General features: G+C 28.7%; 1 protein-coding gene across 3 annotated transcripts in view; it reads left to right on the forward strand.

Moving 5' to 3' along the window:
- LOC107455374 (monocarboxylate transporter 13) overlaps positions 1-20,578 on the forward strand; it is a 50,980-nt gene that overhangs the window by 27,585 nt on the left and 2,817 nt on the right. For all 3 annotated transcript variants that reach the window (XM_071177672.1, XM_043045384.2, XM_043045370.2), the window contains exons 2-4: positions 1,901-2,302; positions 16,737-16,880; positions 19,069-20,259. In XM_071177672.1, the coding sequence (XP_071033773.1) occupies positions 2,116-2,302; positions 16,737-16,880; positions 19,069-20,259 (1,522 nt within the window). In that variant the 5' untranslated portion in view covers positions 1,901-2,115. The remainder of the gene's footprint in view (positions 1-1,900; positions 2,303-16,736; positions 16,881-19,068; positions 20,260-20,578) is intronic.

Genomic DNA, 20,578 nt, shown 5'->3' on the forward strand with positions numbered 1-20,578 from the left:
ACCATCCGGATATCCTTATCTTAGGAACGGCATTTATATCCGGCACTTGGAAAAACTATGAATTTTTTTTTTTTATCGAGGAAATACTATACTTTCTTCTGGCAATCCTTTTGGATGGATCATTATCCCTGGTGCAAATATTATAAAAATTTGTACTTGGACGAAAATTTGCATCAGAAAACTCCATGAAAATATCTGGAAAAAAAAAGGTAGCTAGTTTTTACGGTTTATTATTAAATACGACAATAAGTTTTTAAGTTTTCAAACACTTATAACTTGGCATTTTTTTTTATTGCTGAAATATGCAAGTGTCTCTATTTTATTTTTATTTTTAGCGACTAGTGTCAAAAAATTGCCAAGGTAATACACAAATTTTTTATAATGGAAATTTGTCACTTTGATGTATTTACGGAAATTTATTTTCTGTTTGAAAAATGAAAAGAAATTAAAACTTTTTTATATCTACATCCTACTAACCGTATAATATCTCATTAATTAAGTAATGTATAATTTCGGGGATGGTTTTGCCCTCAAAACTACGTCACTGAGTGAGTAGGAGCCTTTAATGTATCTTGAACTAAGTACAGAATAAATTAAAGTATAAAAGCTGACGTATCACGCAAGATTTACGTGAAATGATCACGCACTGCCTGTGGCTGGAGGCCTCTAGTTTCAATGAGCAAAAAAAAAAAAAAAANTTTGACTGTCTCAAAAAAAAAATATATATATATATATCTTACAAATGAAAAATTAATTATATTTCTTACAAAAATTACTAAAATATACTAAATGTTTTGTACAAACGTTTATGCCGGTCTTTTTTGTAGTACCGCTAATTTATAAAGTCAATAGAATTCAATTGGATTTTTTTAACAAAATGAAATTACACGCTACTGAGTATTTTAAATAACTAAAAGCAAGAAGGATTGGTAAAAAAAAACTTTGAGAGTGAATTTTAGTTACAAACGGAAGGATTTATAAAGTTGTATATTATTTTGCTTTATTATACAATCTAATTACTATAATAAAGTACGCGTGTTAAATTGATTGCCTATAAAACTTGTAGGCTTAAAGATTTGTGATTGTTTGATTTAATTTATTGAATTTTAAGAGCACGACTTTTTTTTTTAATATTATATTTCTCAGGAATTATTTTATCGATTTCGCGTTTTTTATTTTTGCCATTGCAACATTACATTCTTTTAAATGAAGTAAAAAATTATCTACCTTATAATGAATTTTTTTTACTAATATTAAATGAAATAATAGAAAATAATAGATATTTACTAAAAGTTATTTTTTGCATTTTTGGATAAATGAATTTTAGAATTGTGTGCAAAAATATTTCAATTCGCTTGCAAAGTTCTCGAGATATAGCGAAATACGCAAAAAGGTAAAATTAACGAAGGGGTTCAAACTTTTGGCATTCTCCTGACCTAATTAGGATCACACTTCCCAGATTGCTGTTACCCCTATGACGGCCAATAATCCGAATCCGACGAAAAAAAGGTACGTTTATTCAGAGAAAGTATATTTTTGCGTCTGGTTTCACATTTCAAAATATCATCTGAACTAATTAGTATATTTGAGGTCAACCCTTTGAAACTATTAAGATTGAGTGTCTCATAACATGAAGATCAATCATTAGATCAAAAGTTATTCAGTGTGGTGCTTTTTTTTGGATGACTACAACTTTTTTTTAAAACCCGTAGAAATGAAATTAATTCAGTTATGACTTAAATTTAAAAATTAATTATACTTTTTTCAAACCTCCGACTCAAAATTTTGTGAGGAACTACTGTTTTTGTTATTAAATTTAAATTTCTTTTTTGCAAAATTCAAAGTTATAATATCATTTCAATTTGAATTATTGAAGGTAAATATTGTGTTCTATTTACAGGAATGATTGATACTCCCTTGCTGCTAATTCAACAGCATAACAGTGAAAAGAACATCCAGAGCAAGAAAAAAGAAACTGGGTGAAAATAGTTTCAGAATCATTCTCGCCAAAAACCTCCCAACCTTGGCATCGAAATATCATTTCTTCACAAATGGGATGAATTAAAATACTTTCCTCCAATTTTAGACGTTTTACCATTTACCCATCTATTGAATATGGAAGGTCCAGATACTGGTTACAGTTGGGTCGTTGTTGTTTGCTGTGCTTTTATACATTTTGCAATTTTCGGTATCTTCAGATCAGCTGGTGTAATATATGTGGCCATTCTCCAGAACTATGACGTAACTCGTGAGGAAGCTTCTTGGCCATTCGCCTTGGCTGCTGCCGTCTTTCAAATTACAAGTAAGACAATCAGTCTGAATTCAACTGTGGAAATCGAGTTTTGGTTACAAGTTCAAGGTTGAGTTGATACTGTAATTGCAACGAATTGCTTGATGATTCTCAATCCAATCTTGTTTTTCGTTAATTCCGATTAGCGTAACCTTGAACTTGATACTAATTCTTTGTTTTCACGAAAATTCCTTTCGTTTCATGAATAAATTTTCCAGGTATTGTCCTTAATGATGATTCTTTATCATTTTTCTTTTTTTTTTCCGTAATGAGGATAATACGTTTTCAGAAAAACTCATTTGCTATTCGTATTTTTCATTTTATTTCTTCGCATTCCAAAAAAAAAAAAAAAAAGTATTTGAACGATGATAAAATGCAGTGGGAAATGAGAGTTAAGTTTGAATTTTAAAAAAGACTTAAAATCTATTTTATTCTAAAAATTATTTTTAGAACTGTTTAATAAGATATATCATTTNTACTTGTTTAACAGTTGCAATCATTCTTGCTATGAGCATAATACTTGCAGTTTCAGGTGGATAGTGCATTTCTCTACAAAAATGAACAAAATTAAAAACATAGTACACCAAAAATTACATTATCATAAAACTTTTCTTTAATTTGAAATAAAATACTTTTGATATTTTCTCACGATAGCAGAATGACCACAAATATTCAGAAATTTTTTTTCCCTGATTTTCCAAATTGATTTTATCAAATTTTCCTGATTTTTGCACCTGGTGGCACAAATCTTCTTTTTATTTTCATTAATTATGCCTCATTCTGAAACATGAAAAAGCATTACAAAATATTTATATGTGCCAGTAGAGTTAAACTAAAGAAATTGTTACGAGAGATAATTTTTTTAGAAAAAACATTTGCTCAACATAAATGATTCATTTTCTTGATCTTCTTTTATGAAATAATTTAAATGACAAAGGTCAAGTTATCTGGAATGTCAATTTATCCCAGGGTACTGCGTTTCTTTAAATGAATCAAATATGACGTTTACCGGTTCCACTTGCAAGATAACAAAAATTGAAAATGTATCATGAACATTAACGGGAAAATAGCCGTCCGTGCGGACGTCGGATTCGAGAAATTCGTTGTCCGCAGGGAATTTTTGACCGCCGAGGACGGACGGACTGGCGGTTTTTCGAGCCCTGTAAGATATATCATTTTTGTAAAATTCTCCATTTTATTCTATAATTATCTTAAAACCTTTTTTATTACAAAGATTATTTTTATAACTGTTTAATAAGACATATCATTTTTGTATAATTCTCCATTTTAATCTATAATTAACTTAAAATCTTTTTTATTACAAAGATTTATAACTGTTTAATAAGATATATCATTTTTGTATAATTCTCCATTTTATTCTATAATTAACTTAAAATCTTTTTTATTATAAAGACTATTTTTATAACTGTTTAATAAGATATATCATTTTCGTATAATTCTCCATTTTATTCTATAATTAACTGAATCATGAAAAAAAAGGAGGAATAAATTTTTAGTTGTATACTCAATTTTATTACAACATTATTGTACATGTATAAACTGTACAAACAGTGAATGTTAAATATGAGGTTTAAACTGGTCCCAAATTATTTATTTTTTAGTGCATCAATAGTAAATAATTAATGGTATATACGCATTAAATTTCATTATTTTTATAACTGTTTAATAAGATTTATCATTTTTGTATAATTCTTCATTTTATTCTATAATTAACTGAATCATGAAAAGAAAGGAGGAGTGAATTTTCAGTTGTTAAAACTATTACATTATTTTGTACGTGTAAAAACTGTACAAACAGTGAATGTTAAATATGAGGTTTAAATTGGTCCCAAATTATTTATTTTTTAGTGCATCAATAGTAAATAATTAATAGTATATACGCATTAAATTTCATTCATTCATATACATTAAGTTTTATTCATATATATGTTAAGTTTCCATGTAAAATAAATAATTATCTACGATCATTTTAATCTTAAACGATATCAGCTATAGAACCAGTAAAATATTACGTAAATATTTTTGTGTTGACTTTGGACCCAATTTGTCAGCAAGTCGCTCTCCTTACCTATGATTGCGCATGATTTTTTGCGGAAGAGGTATTTAATTATTAATTATTTTAGAGATATTCTTTCTGATGCAGAGAATTCAATGTTGTGATTTACGTAACAATTAATCATTCTCTTCATTTGCAAAAATAGCTCTCCCTTTTTTCCCCCCATGCTATATTTGAATGAACATTATTCATAAGATTTTGTAAATTCATCGCATATATTTCTTCCGAAAAATATTTTTAAAAAAAATGCATTTTATGATTTAATGTGATTTCAAAATTAAGATCATTTCAAAAATTATTTCCCTAAATGTAAATATTTTTTTCGAATTAAGAACATCCTCGAACTCTTAATAACACAGATTTAAAATACTGCTTTGCCATCTGTACCAACGGAGTATAAATTAACGCATTACAATCGCATTCCTGATAAATTGATTCAGAGTAATTTTTTTGTATACATTTCTTTATAACATGTATCCAGCTGTAATTACAAATGCCATTTGCACAGGCTCCATAGAAAAAAAATGCACTCATGCAACGCGCTAGGCGCATGTGAATGCAATACGACGCATTTTAAGTAAAACTCAGCAAACGTTCATGTTGTTGTTGAAAAACTAGGACAAATAGTTCTTCAAATAGACGTTAAAAAATTTCTATTAAAACGATGGAAGAATACACTTATCCTATGGGTATTATTTATTTCAAGGAGGAAAAGTAAATAATAAGTAACTAAAAAAAAAAAAAAATCCAAAAAGCTCACGACTTAAGTACCTTGGGAATGAAGCCAACATATACTAACTTTCCAGCGAACATGCTCCAATTTATATTTGTAAACAACAGGCAACACTATTTCTCTTCAATTTATTTTTTCAGCAATGAAGCCAAGATTGGTTGAAAAAAGTTGAAAATATTAGGCGTAAGATAATTCTGCATTCATTTCCAAACATGAAAAGCATATCTATGATTTATTTTAAAGTAATTAGTAAAGTTTGATAAGTTTTGTTTTTAAGGTTGAGTAGCAAGCGTTGCTATTTCGGGAACTTCGCCACACATTAACACTATATTGCTTATGCAACCGAATTTTCAAATAAACATGAATACTTATACCTGTAGCCCATTTACAAATTTTTTAAGTGATTAACTTCGGCCTCGACGCAGAGTTGTAAAGTGTCACAAAATTTTCTGCTACAGGCCACAGTTAATCTATAATAAATTGTAAGCGTATTCATTGCGCAAGTATTGTTTTTTTTAAGGTTGTCAAAGTTTCATGCGGTTTAGCTCAAATCCTTGTCTCAAAGATGAACTTAATGAAGAAAAATCCATTGGATTCAAGTTTGATGTGGTAGCGTTGTGATTTTATTTTTGTTCCGTAAGAAAGTCACTAAAATGTGCTTTCAGCTAATGTGTGCGTGATCAGTTGAGTCTGGTTTTTGCTTCCAAGAGCTTTTACGTTCGAAAAAACATAACAATCATCAGAATAAATTTGAGATAAAAATATTTGGTTTAAATTTTGTCCAATTTGTTTTTCGCCGAATTTCACATTTAGCACCCATGTCAAATTAGTAAATTGTTGCGCATGGCTTGCATTAACTCATTTAGCAATAGATGAGAAAGAAATTCTTCTTTCAGTATTAGAGGGGGAAAAAATGATCTATACGTACATATTTCGTGGGTTGGCTAAGTTGGATTTTAACGGATAGAATTTTTCTCATTACAATAATTTACTTCATCAATGTATGGAAAAAAGAAAGAAAAATACATTAAAAGAAAAGGAAAATAAGTAAGGAGATTTTAATTAATCCAAGACTGGTTGGCTTGTATAATTCGTTGGTCTCCCTGGGACGACATAATATAGCCAAACTAATGAACTAATAATGAATTGCTGCTAGGCGTACTCAGAAATATTTTTGAGATTTTCAATTCTGAGTAACGTAAATGATTATTTGTTTCGCTCAAAGAAGCTCTATACTGTGATAGTAAAAATCTAATATAACAACTGAATCTCGTATCATCCATTTGTTTTAAATTACTTCTATTATAATCGCAGATGTTTACCTCCATAGTCTTCTTATAAAATGACTCAGACAAGAAATTTTTTAAATTCTCTATTCCGAGGATAACTAATATTCCATGTACTAAAAAATGAGTACATAACAGGGAATGTCTTACTAATCAAATTTATTATTTATAGATTTTTCTTTTAAGAGATGGGACTCTCAAGGTATGTTAAGGTTATGCAAAAATGAAGGTAGCGTTTTTAGCTAACGCTAAATTTTGCGAGGCAAAAAGCCATAAGTTCCCGACATTTTTAGGCTCAATGTAAGAAACAGTATGTTACACAAACTAAGCAAGCCAAACGTTTTTCAACTCCCCTATAATTGTTTTTTTTTTTTTAAAAAAAAAGTTTAAACAATTTCTTTTTGAAAAAACTATTTTACATTCTTTATTTTCGATTACACTTTAAATTATAGCGTTAATTTATTGAAAATTCCTTCTAATCAATTCTATAGCTTTATAACTGAACTTTTATTTGTTTTCCTTATTAATGTATAGCTTTTACGTAAATGAGAATTATTCGCGACAAAGCTCTTAGTAAAGCTTGAAGTAACTTTTAAACAAATCATTTTAAAATTTCCAAACTATTGTAACATACTAATTATGATATTAAGTTAATGAAGAATTTAAAAAAAAATTAAAATAATTTGTTAAAAATTTAACAAAAAAATAATAGTTTGAATTTAAAAAAGCGAAAAAAAAAATCACCTTAAACTTCCAAGTATAAAAACTTTTTTTCTGTAGAACTTTGCTCAGCTTTATTTTGATTATAAAATTTGTTAGTAAAAGTTTTCTCACTAAAGTTTTTAATTTATAATTGTTTTATTAAATGTAATTAATGCTAACTTTATTATGCAACGGGCTTTTACACAGCCTCTAGAAAATCCTAAAGCAACCCTACAGATCTACAACGCTCACTATGTGTGTGTGGGGGGGGATATCGTTCACGTTGGGGACCTAAGCATCAGGCGAAATATTTTGAGGAATCTGTTAAAATATTCTCTTTTTGTAGGGCCCCTAAGAAAATGATAACTTAAAATCCCGTTTAATTTTGTCTAATTTTATTAAAATGGCAGGACAAAAACCAGTTTAGGGTAACCTTTTCGTCTACTTGCGGCAGACACTGGTTATAGCCGTTAATTATATCCATCTAAGACTGTTGAAACGGATAAAAAAGTTTCCGAATTTTGAAAATAAATTTAGAAAATAATAAAATTTATGATTATTAAAAAAAAAAATTCTTTCTGATATTACTCGTGCACCCTCCCCCCTGGGGCCCAGGACAGTCACCTCGCTTGTCTTACTCTTCCGACGCAATGGTTTTGCTCAATTGCTCAGTAAAGGAAAAACGTCTTCCGCTAAATTCTGTAGTCTGTACTCAAGAGAGTTAATTTCAGTTAAACTTCAGCTAAAAATGATGAATTCTTATTCGTTTGAGCTTTAAACCTATCACAAGATACCACAGCGAGTATAATTTATCTATTAAACTATAATTACAACCCAAGAATTTGAAATCACATTGCTCTGAATTCCTTTAAAAGAAAAACAAAATCAAAACTCTTGCAAATGATTCTTTAAATGACAGCAACATCTCAAACCTCCAAATTGTTACTAATTCCCACCTGTGGAGTGACGCCCCTGTTAATTGCCTTCATTTGGAACTTCCTTTCAAAAAGCACCTGCTTCGAGTTAATAAGAAATACAAGAATGTTCTAAGAATTCGAGGAAAAATAACGTTGACCTCTTTGTATATTGGAATGCTTCCATTTATTCCCCAACTTCTTATCTGGTTTTAGAACAATATTTCTTCTAAAATATAGAAATGGCATTTCATTGATTGTGCTATGGTTATGGATATTTTTTCTGTAACTATTCATAATCTATTTAGGCTTTATGTACAAATTATACTCATTTTGAACATTCGATAGGTTAATGATACTGAATTATCATCATAAAATGCCTATTTCTGTGTTATGCAATATCTTAACAAGAAAACATATTCGATTGATTGATGGAGAGTTGACATAGTTTGAAAAGTTTATTTTTCTAAAAGTTGTGATAGAATTAAAAGAGACACAATGTATTAAGAATTCGGGGAATTAGAACAGGCTCCCAGCCTATAAAATAGGTGAATATATAATTCTGTATGTAAAAAGTAACTAGTCTCTAAATCAAATCCAACAAATTATTAAAGTATTGACGTTTTTATGTCAGGCTTTGCTTTCTTTTTCAAAAGCTTTATATTGGATAACGGGAAATAATGATAGTGGAGTTGATAAATGGCGAAAAGGTCTGTTATAATTAAGAAAGCTATATTTTTAATTTTAATGATATATATATCCTCAAGCAAGTTAACTAGGCAGTTTGTTTAAAGGTTATTCAAATGTTACTAAAAAAAAACTTTTTAGCTGTAATTTTTTGTTTTTCAAATTCATAAACATCAAACTACTGCGTCCCACTTTTTCATCACTCTAAAAAAACAAGATTTTTATTATTACTGAACAGTTTGAAGAAATAAACGCAACTTTAAATTAAAACGTAGAGTATTTAAGAACATATTTTAATGATGATTGCTCTAATATAACAGCTAAGAATATAATTTGATAAGAAAAATTTTAATGAAATAAAATTGCAAGAAGATACCTTAGAAAAAATATGAATATTTTGTTAAATAGTGTAAATTTATAATCAACAAATATTTTATCTGCAATTTTTGTAATTTTAATTACAGAAAATAGTGCTGAAATGTTTGCTTTTATTTTTTATCCCACGAAATCAATGTTTAAAGAAGTGAAAAAATTTGTTTCATATTTTCTGAAAACGAAAATCAATGAAAATTTCTATAATTTTTATTAACTTTCGGTATCCTTTATAAAAAGAAATTTTTATGCAAAACTTAGTCTATAATAACAATAAAAAAAATTGTATTTCTTAGTAATTTTCAATTAAAATTACTAAAAATAGAATAGAAATTGCTTTGTTTTATCAACCAAGTCTGGGCCCTCCGGTATAACTGGTCCCTATGCAATGACAAAAATGCTGTGTCCCCACATGTAACTAGTTCTGAAAGTAACAAGTACTGTAACAACCCTTGTAAACAAGTACTGAAATTAGATGACCAAGACTAAGAAACTGATGTTGAACTTATGCTTAAAAGCATTCTAAAAAGTAAAGTATTGGTAAACGTTCATTATTTCTGAAGGAACTTAAATGACGATCAAAAATTACCTCTCTCAGTAGAATTATTATACTTTTTTTTTAACATTATAGTCCTTTTTGCTATCGAAATTGTAATTGTAGTTTCAGAATTCCAATTAAAAAAACATTTTGTACGCGTGTATTTCAATTAAACTTATATTTTAAACTTTTTTTAACAAGCTAGAAAGTAACACTAGATAGGAATTTTTTTAAAATTTCTTTTTGGGGTAATTTCCTTAATAACAACGGTGTTATGCTAATTTTTGAAGAAAACAACAAATAGACTGGGGAATACATAAATACACTCTAGTTCCTAACAAACAGAGAAAATAAAATTTAAATCGAAACAAAATATAATATTTTGAATCTTTTATTTTCAGTATGGTAGGCATTACACACTTCTTCGCCTATATTAAACTGAGCTAAGTTCAAGATCAGAGCAGAAAATTTTCAGAAAACTTGCTTTTCTACGTTATGTTAAAGATACTGATATTCTACATCTTAAACACAATTTCCGAAAACCTGCTGTTAAAACAAAACAGCATATTTTTAAAATTCAGTTATTCAACAAAATATTTTACTTACTATGGAGAACATATAAAATATTTAATGCAGAAAGTTTTAATGTTTAATTAAAAGTAGTGTTTATATAATTCTAATAGAAAAAATATTTTTTTGGAAAAATCTAAAAAGGACAAACATAATGTTTTTAATACTACGCTTATATTTTAAGCAGTTTAGTTTTTTTGAAAAAAAAAATGCTAATAATATTTTAATATACATCTCATTTTCAAGTTTATTTCAATAAATTCTTAGTAGACCTAAACTAGAAAATGACCTTACAAAACGCTATCATTTATTGGCCATGTAAACACAGAAATTTCTTGTTCGCGAAAATGTCGTGAATAAAATAAAAATAGTTAACAAGGTAACGTAATAATAAGCCACATTTTCACATTGAGTAAATTCTCTGAAATATGAATTTTTTTAGTTCAACCAGTTCCCAAGCCCTAATTAAAATTCCGCCCCAGTACAAGAAAAATGCTTTAGATTCAACACAGAATTTTATTATCAATATCTCATTTAAAGAGTTAAGATGTTCTTTTTTAAATTTTTTTCTTTGAAATTAGTTATTTTTTCTATTTTATCCTGACCGCCACAATTTGCATACAACATGCTTATAAAATGAAAATAACTTCCTGTTTTTTTTTTTTTCTACTTTAAATTTTTAATCTATTAAAGTAGCAGTGATTTAAGAAGTGCCTCGATAAAAGTAGCATTAGTAAATTTGCGTTTCAACTAATTGGATATTTTCTTCCCTCTGATGCTACTTTAGTTTCAAATGATCACATTTGTATGAACCCTCCATAAATTTTAATACTTGCTTTTTTCGAGATGAATCTGATAATGAAATTCATCTGTTTTGGGTAAAGGTTTTTAACCTTTTGCTCATGAGAACCACTCTAATAAGTTCGGAAAATTCTGCGAGTCTAGATAATATAGAATTTAGAGAAAGAAATTAATAAGGAGAAGAAAGATAAGAATATTTTAACTTAAAATTATTATTTTTTTCATGTTATTTTGCTAAAGATTGAAAGAAAATTAGAATAAAATAAATTTCTTTTATCTATTATTGTTTTATGAAATAGACTAAATTAGATTATACTTATATTATTTAATCCGTCATCACTTTGCGATGCACAAAATAATTACCAACATTACAAAAATGATGAACTTTAAAATAATAGGTTGGATATTCTTTTTGCTCTACTTATTTCTGTCTAGCATTCTTTTAAAAGATTGGTTACTTTTTTCTCTCTCGAAATTAGAAAAAAAAAGTTATGCAGTTGAAGCGAAATCTTTTAGCAGTAGAATTGTAATTTCTTGCAGCAGAAGAATTGTAACTTCTTGCAGCAATGTATTTCTACGTTTGAAGAGGAATTAACTTATAAATTTCTAGCTATTAATAAAATCAAGTCTCGTTTTTTATTATGAACGAATATCAATCCACTCCAATGTCACGATTCTTTGTCACTTGATCGGTAATCTATTCTAGAACGCAAACAGTAAGAACTGCACAGTTTTAAGGATTGATAAGTAAAAGCAAGTGGGAGGCGTAGTCTCTAATCTAAATAATATAACTAAGTGGCAGATCTCAAGAAAAATTACATTCAAAGAGGTGGGGGGGGGAGAAATTATTTAAACAAAGCATCTTAACTTTTATTAAAGAAAAGGAACTTAAAATATGGATTTATTTTCGTTTAGTATATTTTTACAGAAATTTTCTTTATAGTATCTACCGATACTATTAAAAAAAATAATAAATCTATATGTTAAATTCCTTTCCTTTACAAAAAAAGTTTCTAAAAGTTTAAATGTGTTTTGTAAACAATAGCTTGTTTTTTTTTATCTCCATTAAAAGGTAATTTTTCTTGAAATATACAGCACAAATTAAAAAAAAAAATTTATTTTTGGTTTTATTCCATTTATTATACAAATTTATTCAAATTCTTTTAGCCAATTTTCTTAATGTGAATAAAAAAAGTCTATATTTCGCTAACACAAAATCTTCTAAATTTCAATGACAAAAATAGAATTTTCTGAATTTATTAAAAACCATCCTTTAAGAAATTCGGTACCACAATTCCTTTCAAATAAACTTCAAACTTGTCAGTTTTGTGAAGTTGGGATGTTACCTTAATACTTAAACATCTTCAAAAATTGCAAACGTTAATTTTCACTTTTTTATTAAAAAAAAATTAAGAGTATTTCCTTTAAGCTACGCTAATTTGCTTGACTTAAATATATAGGTATATACATAAAAAAAATTCCTTTTTTAAGTTATCTAGACTATTCAAAACGAATAGAGGAGTTAAACAGAATAAAGTTTGTGAAAATAGATTAAGTAGTTTATATCACAAAACTACCTCAAAATTGGACATTTTAGCAAAGTTTTGTAGTACAATGCTGATGATTTATATTATAAGTGTATTTAATTATTATTATACATACTTTAGATTTTTTTTAATATAAAGATTTAATATCTATACAATATTTTATACATGCTTCTTATATTAGGTCCTGTTACCAGTATAATCACGCATTATATTTCTCAACGAAAAGCTTGTATGATAGGGGGAATAATATGTACAGTAGGTGTTGCAGGTTGCTATTTTGCAGACAGCATAATGTGGATAAACATATTTTATGGGGTAATTCATGGTGAGTAAACTTTTTATATATATCACTAATAAACTTTGTTAGATAAAGTTTTGTCAGGAATAGTTTTTTCTTTTCTTTTTGTCATGTATAGTTTTTAATCTATCGTCAATGAGTTTTTTATCCCGAACATAAGAGGTGAGCTCAGGCTCGCTTTTGAATGGAGGTCCGATCCCAAGATGCACTGGATTACTTAGAGCTCAAAATATAAGTCGATTATTAAATTACAAATTTAGGCAATCTCGTCACTTGGCCTTTGATGTGAAAATAAAAACTGGATAATCTGAAATTCAAGACGATTAAAACAAACATTAAAAAAAGAAAACAATAGAGCTAGCCTCACAAAGCAAAAGCATAAAACAGAAATAGCGGTTAGCTGTAAATTTTTATACACAATAACTAAACCAAACGTTTGTTTAAAAAGAGTAAAAAAGTTGATGAAAATTTTATCATGAATTTGAGCCTGCCAGAAACCTTTTTTCAGTAAACGAGCCGAGCTGAGCTCTTCTGATCTCTACCGGAAAACGCGTGTTTAAGAAAATGAAAACAGCACAAAATTCCTGTTTAAAACGATAGACAGCAAAAAAAAAAAAAAAACTTTTTAATATTTAACTTCAGTTTAACAACTAAATGAGGAATTTCATTCTCACATTTTTAAACATTAGCATAATCATCATGGGGCTGGTATATTACAGATGTATTTTTAACAGGCGATCTCTTGGTATTCAGATTACTAAACGATAAAGTGGATTTTAAAGATCTTGTGCAAAGTAAATTTAATATTATTATTATATAATTATAGAACCCGTGACAACCATGTAAAAACAATTGTTAACTTTAAAAATATTTTCAAAAGACAAATTAAAAAAAATGCATTACATGATTTAGTCATCACATTGCAAATTTATTTGGATCCATTAGTTTATTCTTTAAAAAGATTAATTTAATATTCATTTAGAGAAGAAGATGAATATTAATTTCAAAAAATTAATATTCATTTAGATAAGTTCGAAAATCGGAATAATGTTATGTCCATTTTCTTAATCACCCATTTTGAGCTGCTTTCATTTTCTTAATCACCCATTTTGAGTTGTGTTCATTTTCTTAATCACCCATTTTAAGCTGTGTTCATTTTCTTAATCACCCATTTTGAGTTGTGTTCATTTTCTTAATCACCCATTTTGAGCTGTGTTCATTTTCGTAAGCACACATTTTGAGCAGTCTCCAAAATAAAAAGATCATCAATGATATATTTATATCATCATGGTAACAGCATGCAAATGATTTGGCTTATAATAAGAATTATATTAGAGAAACAGCTAAACATTAAAAAAATTATATAATAGAATATTGCTTAGAATTTTTGTATCTATTGTCAATAGATACGTAATTTTTTTATTGGGTCTCAGCCACACAAGACTTATGATTAAAGCTCTAAATACATTTTATATCACAGCATGCAAGTAGTTCAATACTTTATATGAAAAAAATCTTTCTAACTATATCTTGAAGATATATTTATCAAGAATTCATGTTTATTTTAAGTTTTTATTATTCTTTGTTTATCACGTTTTTAGCACAACATATGTTTATACGTTTAATATGCTTAAAAACCATTTACTCAAATAACATGACATATTGGTAAAATTTTAATTAATCATGTTAAATGTGAATATTATCAATTCTAATTTTACCAAGATTTTTTTTATTCATGTTCAAAAGAAAGTTGCACCGTTTATTTGTAAAGTTTAACAATAAAGATACAAAAATGATTAAAAAATGTTTTTGGTTTACAACTATGTAGCAGACACAAGAATATTTTTCCTTATGCGTGAAAATTAGAGAGCTATTCTGACTGTCTGTACATTTTAATTTCATCACCCTCAAAAATTGGTCCCCTGAGACGCCAATGGACTTACTGTCAAAAAAAAAAAAAAAAATTGAATTAAAAAAAAATTTCACTGTGGAAAATATAAGTATTAGTGGGCACCCTGAATACTGTGTATCATTGTTTCTCGCCAAAACCCATGAACCTTGCACTTTGACGATTGACAGACTCTTGCTTTTGGCGTGGTTTAATGATATGTATAGCATGTTGAATTCCATAATAAAGTTTTTATCTTTATCCTTTTTTTGTTGCAGGTTTTGGATTTGGGATGCTTACTACCTTATTAATTGTGATACTCAACCAATATTTCGTGAAATNCGGGATAGCCTGGTCGGTAGGGCGCTGGGCCCATATCCAAGAGGTCGTGGGTTCGATCCTCGCCGGCCGAAGACTCCCCGTGTCGTAAATGGTGACTGATGCACGTTAAATCTGCCGAATCACAAAGTCCTCCATGTTCCCATAACAAATCAATACCTCTGGGGGTACTGATCCAGGAGTTTCCTTGTCTTCTGGATTGATTCAAAATTACGAGGCTACGGAGTTGAACATTAATGGTTGTAAACCCAAAAATTGGGTCGGCTGTTCAACGACGGATCTAAAAAAAACAACGCATTTTGAGCCGCGATGGTTCAGGGGATAGAGCATTCGCCTTCCAATGAGGCGAACCGGGTTCGTATCCCAGTTGATACGAATTCCGCATTTGGCTTGCACCAACCATAGCGCTGACGTAAAATATCCTCAGTGGTAGACGGATCATGGTTTGGTGTCCCCTTGCCGTCAGGCTAACCGTGGGAGGATCTCGTGGTCTTCCCCATGTAACGCAAATACGGGTTAGCTCCATCAAAAAAAGTAATCCACGAAGGCAAATTTCTCCCAATACTGGATCCAGGAGTTCCCTTGCCTTCTGGATTAGGTTCCAAATTACAAGACTACAGAGTTGAATATTAGTAGTCGTAAACCCATAAAATTGGGTTGGCCGTTCAACGACGGTTATAAAATAATAATAATAATAAAAAAAAAACGCATTTTAACTTTTATTAAAGAAAAGAAACTTAAAATATGGATTTATTTTTGTTTAGTATATTTTCACAGAAGCTTTCTTTATATCGATACTATAAAAAAAATAAATCTATATTTTAAATTCCTTTTCTTTAAAAAAAAGTTTAAATGTGTTTTGTAAACAATTGCTTGTTTTTTTTTTTTTTAACCCCCATTGAAAGATAATTTTTCTTGAAATCTACAGCACAAATAAAAAAAAAAAAGTTTTATTTTTGGTTTTATTCCATTTATTATACAAATTTATTCAAATTCTTTTAGCCAATTTTCTTAATGTGAATAAAAAGTCTATACTTCGTTAAAACAAAATCTTTTAAATTTTAGGGTCAAAAGTAGAAATTTCCGAATTTATTGAAAACCATCATTTAAGAAATTCGGTACCACAATTCCTTTGATAACTAAATATTCGTCAAATAAACTTCAAACTTGTCAGTTTTGCGAAGTTTGGATGTTTCCTTAATACTTAAACATCTTCAAAGATTTCAAACTTTAATTTTCACTATTTTATTTAAAAATAAATAAATAAGAGTATTTCCTTTAACCCTTTGTTTACGGTGCTTTGTATGATGAAGCCCGCCTTTCTGGTCCACCTGTTATACTAGCCGTAAGAAAAAGGTTAAGCTACGCTAATTTGTTTGACTTAAATATAAGAAAAAGAGTACTTTTTTTAAATCATAATCTATGCGTTGATTAATTAGCTAAGGACTAACATTGAAGTTATCTAGAGTATTCAAAACGAAGAGTAGTTAAGCAGAACAAAAATTTCTGAAAATCGATTAAGTAGTTTATCGCAAAACTACCTCAAAATTGGCCATTTTAACAAAGGTTTTGTAGTACAATGCTGATGATTTATATAACAAGTGTATTCAATTATTATATATACTTTACAATGCTTTTATATAAAGATTTAATATCTATACAATATTTCATACATGCTTCTTTTCTTGTATTAGGTCCTGTTACCAGTATAATCACACATTATATTTCTCAACGAAAAGCTTGTATGATAGGGGGAATAATATGTACAGTAGGTGTTGCAGGTTGCTATTTTGCAGATAGCATAATGTGGATAAACATATTTTATGGGGTAATTCATGGTGAGTAAACATTTTATGTTCATCACTAATAAACTTTGTTAGATAATGTTTTCAGGGAGTTAAAAGGGTGCAAAATCCCCCATAAAACCAGGATTTTATAGCAGTGTCTTACCATTCTTACCATTGATGTACTTGAAAATCAAAAAAGATGAAGTGTTGATATTTGCTTACATGGTTTAATTTTTTAAAAATATTTTTAGTTTTTTTTTTATATTTATCGTCAATGAGCTTTTTATCCTGAGCATAAGAAATGAGCTCAGGCTCGCTTTTGGATGGAGGTCCGAGCCCAAGAAGCACTGGACTACTTAGAGCCCAAAATATAAGTCGATTATTAAATTACAAATTTATGCAACCTCGTCACTTGGCCTTTAATGTGAAAACAAGGGAATTACTAAATTAAAACCTTTTCTATCGCTAACCTGTGAAAGAAAAAGCGAGGATAAAAACTGAACCATCTGAAATTGAAAACGATTGAAACAAAAATTAAAAAAGAAAACAATTAGCGATAGCCTCATAAAGAAAAGCATCAAAAAGAAATAGCTGATCGCTGTAAAGTTTTATACCTTATAAATTTTTTATACTTAATAACCAAACCAAACGTTTGTTTAAAAGTAGATAAAAAGTTGATGAAAATTTTATCATGAATTTGAGCCTACCTGAAACTTTTTTTCAGTAAACGAGTCGGGCTGAGCTCTTCTGATCTCTGCAAGAAAACGCGTGTTTAAGAAAATGAACACAGCACAAAATTCCTGTTAAAGACAATAGACAGCAAAAAAAAAAAAAAAAAATTTTAATATTTAACAACTAAAAGAGGAATTTCGTTCTCACTTTTTTAAACATTAGCGTAATCGTTATGGGGCTAGTATATTATAGATGTATTTTTTACAGGCGATCTCTTGGTATTCAGATCACAAAACGATAAAGTGGATTTTAAAGACCTAACAAAGTAAATTTAATATCATTATTATAAAGTTATAGAACCCGTGTCAATCTCGTAAAAACGGTTGTTAACTTTAAAAATATTTTCAAAAGACAAATTAAAAAATGCATTAAATGATTTAGTCATCACATTACAAATTTATGTGGATCCATTAGTTTATTCTTTTAAAAAAAGAACAATATTCATTTGGAGAAGTTCGAAAAACGTAATAATCTTATGTCTATTTTCTTTATCACCCATTTTGAGCTGTGTTCATTTCCTTAATCACCCATTTTGAGCTGTGTTCATTTTCTTAATCACCCATTTTGAGCAGTCTCCAAAATAAAAAGATCATCAATGATATATTTATATCATCATGGTGTAACAGCATGCAAATTATTTGGCTTATAATAGGAATTATATTACAGAAACAGCCAAAAATTTAAAAAATTATATAATAGAATATTGCTTAGAATTTTTGTATCTTTTGTCAATAGATACGTAATTTTTTTTATTGGGTCTCAGCCACACAAGACTTATGATTAAAGCTCTAAATGCATTTTATATCACAGCATGCAAGTAGTTCAATACTTTATAACATATATAAATGAATACAATCTTTCTAACTATATCTTGAAGATATATTTATCAAGAATTCATGTTTATTTTAAGTTTTTATTATTCTTTGTTTATCACGTTTTTAGCACAACATATGTTTATACGTTTAATATGCTTAAAAACCATTTACTCAAATAACATGACATATTGGTAAAATTTTAATTAATCATGTTAAATGTGAATATTATCAATTCTAATTTTACCAAGATTTTTTTTATTCATGTTCAAAAGAAAGTTGCACCGTTTATTTGTAAAGTTTAACAATAAAGATACAAAAATGATTAAAAAATGTTTTTGGTTTACAACTATGTAGCAGACACAAGAATATTTTTCCTTATGCGTGAAAATTAGAGAGCTATTCTGACTGTCTGTACATTTTAATTTCATCACCCTCAAAAATTGGTCCCCTGAGACGCCAATGGACTTACTGTCAAAAAAAAAAAAAAAAATTGAATTAAAAAAAAATTTCACTGTGGAAAATATAAGTATTAGTGGGCACCCTGAATACTGTGTATCATTGTTTCTCGCCAAAACCCATGAACCTTTTACTTTGACGATTGACAGATTCTTGCTTTTGGCGTGGTTTAATGATATGTATGGCATGTTGAATTCCATAGTAAAGTTTTTATCTTTTCCCTTTTTGTGTTGTAGGTTTTGGATTTGGGATGCTTACTACCTTATTAATTGTGATACTCAACCAATATTTCGTGAAATATCGTGCCACAGCGATTGGTTTTGCATTTTCTGGAGGATCAGTTAGTACATTAATATTTCCTTTGGTCATGGAATGGTTACTGTACAATTACAATCTTAAAGACAGCTTTTTGTTGTTAAGTGGAGTGATTATGAACACTATTGTAGCATCTGCTTTGTTAAAAGCACCTCCATGGATGAAAAAGGCTAAACCGAAAAAAAATTCCATAGAAAAGGCCTGTGAAGAAAGGGACTCTGGTGTTTCTACATCTGGTGGCAATGAAACGAAACATTCCACAACAGCAACACTAATTCCCTTAGCCCCTAAAGCTGAGCCAGAAGATTCTGAAATTGACGAACTAGATGGCAACCAAAATAACTCCATTAAAATGTTAAGCCATGGGAATAATCTTCCCGACCAAGATAACGCTGTCTTGAAGGAGGCATTACCAGATGGTATTAAAAGCTTGGATACTGTAGGCAGCAATAACGACAGTGTTCTGTTTGGCGGTTCATATTCAAAGCTCAATGTCATTTCTGGCACACACGAGAAGCCAAAGAATGGCGAAATCACTAAAAATATTGAAGAGCAAACTCAACTATTAGATAATAAGCAAATTTTTGTAATGAAAAAGAAAGAAAAAGTTTATGATGAACCAATACTAGATACAGGTATTAAACACTCTTTGTCTACTATATTAAGAAATCCAGCTTTCTATAAAATAGCTATTACTATGTGTGTTTATTTTCTTGGAGTGCATGCTACATTTATGGTTATAGTAGATTTTGCCAAAGACAAAGGCATACCTGAAGAGAAAGGAGTTTACATCATATCAATGTTTTCATTAACCGACTTAATCGGTAGAGCTGGCTTAGGTTGGGTGACTGATCGTAATTACGTACAAAGAAAGGATGTGGTGTGCCTTAGTTTAGCTATTTTAGGGATTATTTATCATTTGTATCCCGTCATAAATGAATTGTCTGGTGTATTGGTATTAGCAGCAATTCAAGGTTTAGCAGTTGGTTGTTCAATTACATTGTTTTTTGTTATTCAAGCTGACAACTTGGGGTTGAAGAACCTAACATTAGTGATTGGATTAACAAATTTTATTACTGGAATTAGTACTTTGTTACGCCCAAGTATTATAGGTAAGATATTTTTTTTTTGTTGGTTTTCTTTCTCTTTCCTATCAAATTGTAGTATATTCCATTCATTGAATAATAAGCAAATTTTAGGTTGAAAATTAAACAAGTTTTTTTCATGCAATTATAGAAAATTTAGTAAATATACTACGCTTGTTTAGCTAGAAAAAAATTGACATAAAAAACAGCAAAATATTTATTTTAGGCTTTATAAGGCCAGAAAATTGCTTTTAAAATCTTTACTTTCGTACCAACTACTACTTATTTTTATTGAACTAGAAAATGACAAATATCTGAACTAAATTAAAACTTAGCATTAGAAAAT

Source organism: Parasteatoda tepidariorum, chromosome 2 (genome assembly GCF_043381705.1).
Source record: "Parasteatoda tepidariorum isolate YZ-2023 chromosome 2, CAS_Ptep_4.0, whole genome shotgun sequence".
Lineage (NCBI taxonomy): Eukaryota > Metazoa > Arthropoda > Arachnida > Araneae > Theridiidae > Parasteatoda > Parasteatoda tepidariorum.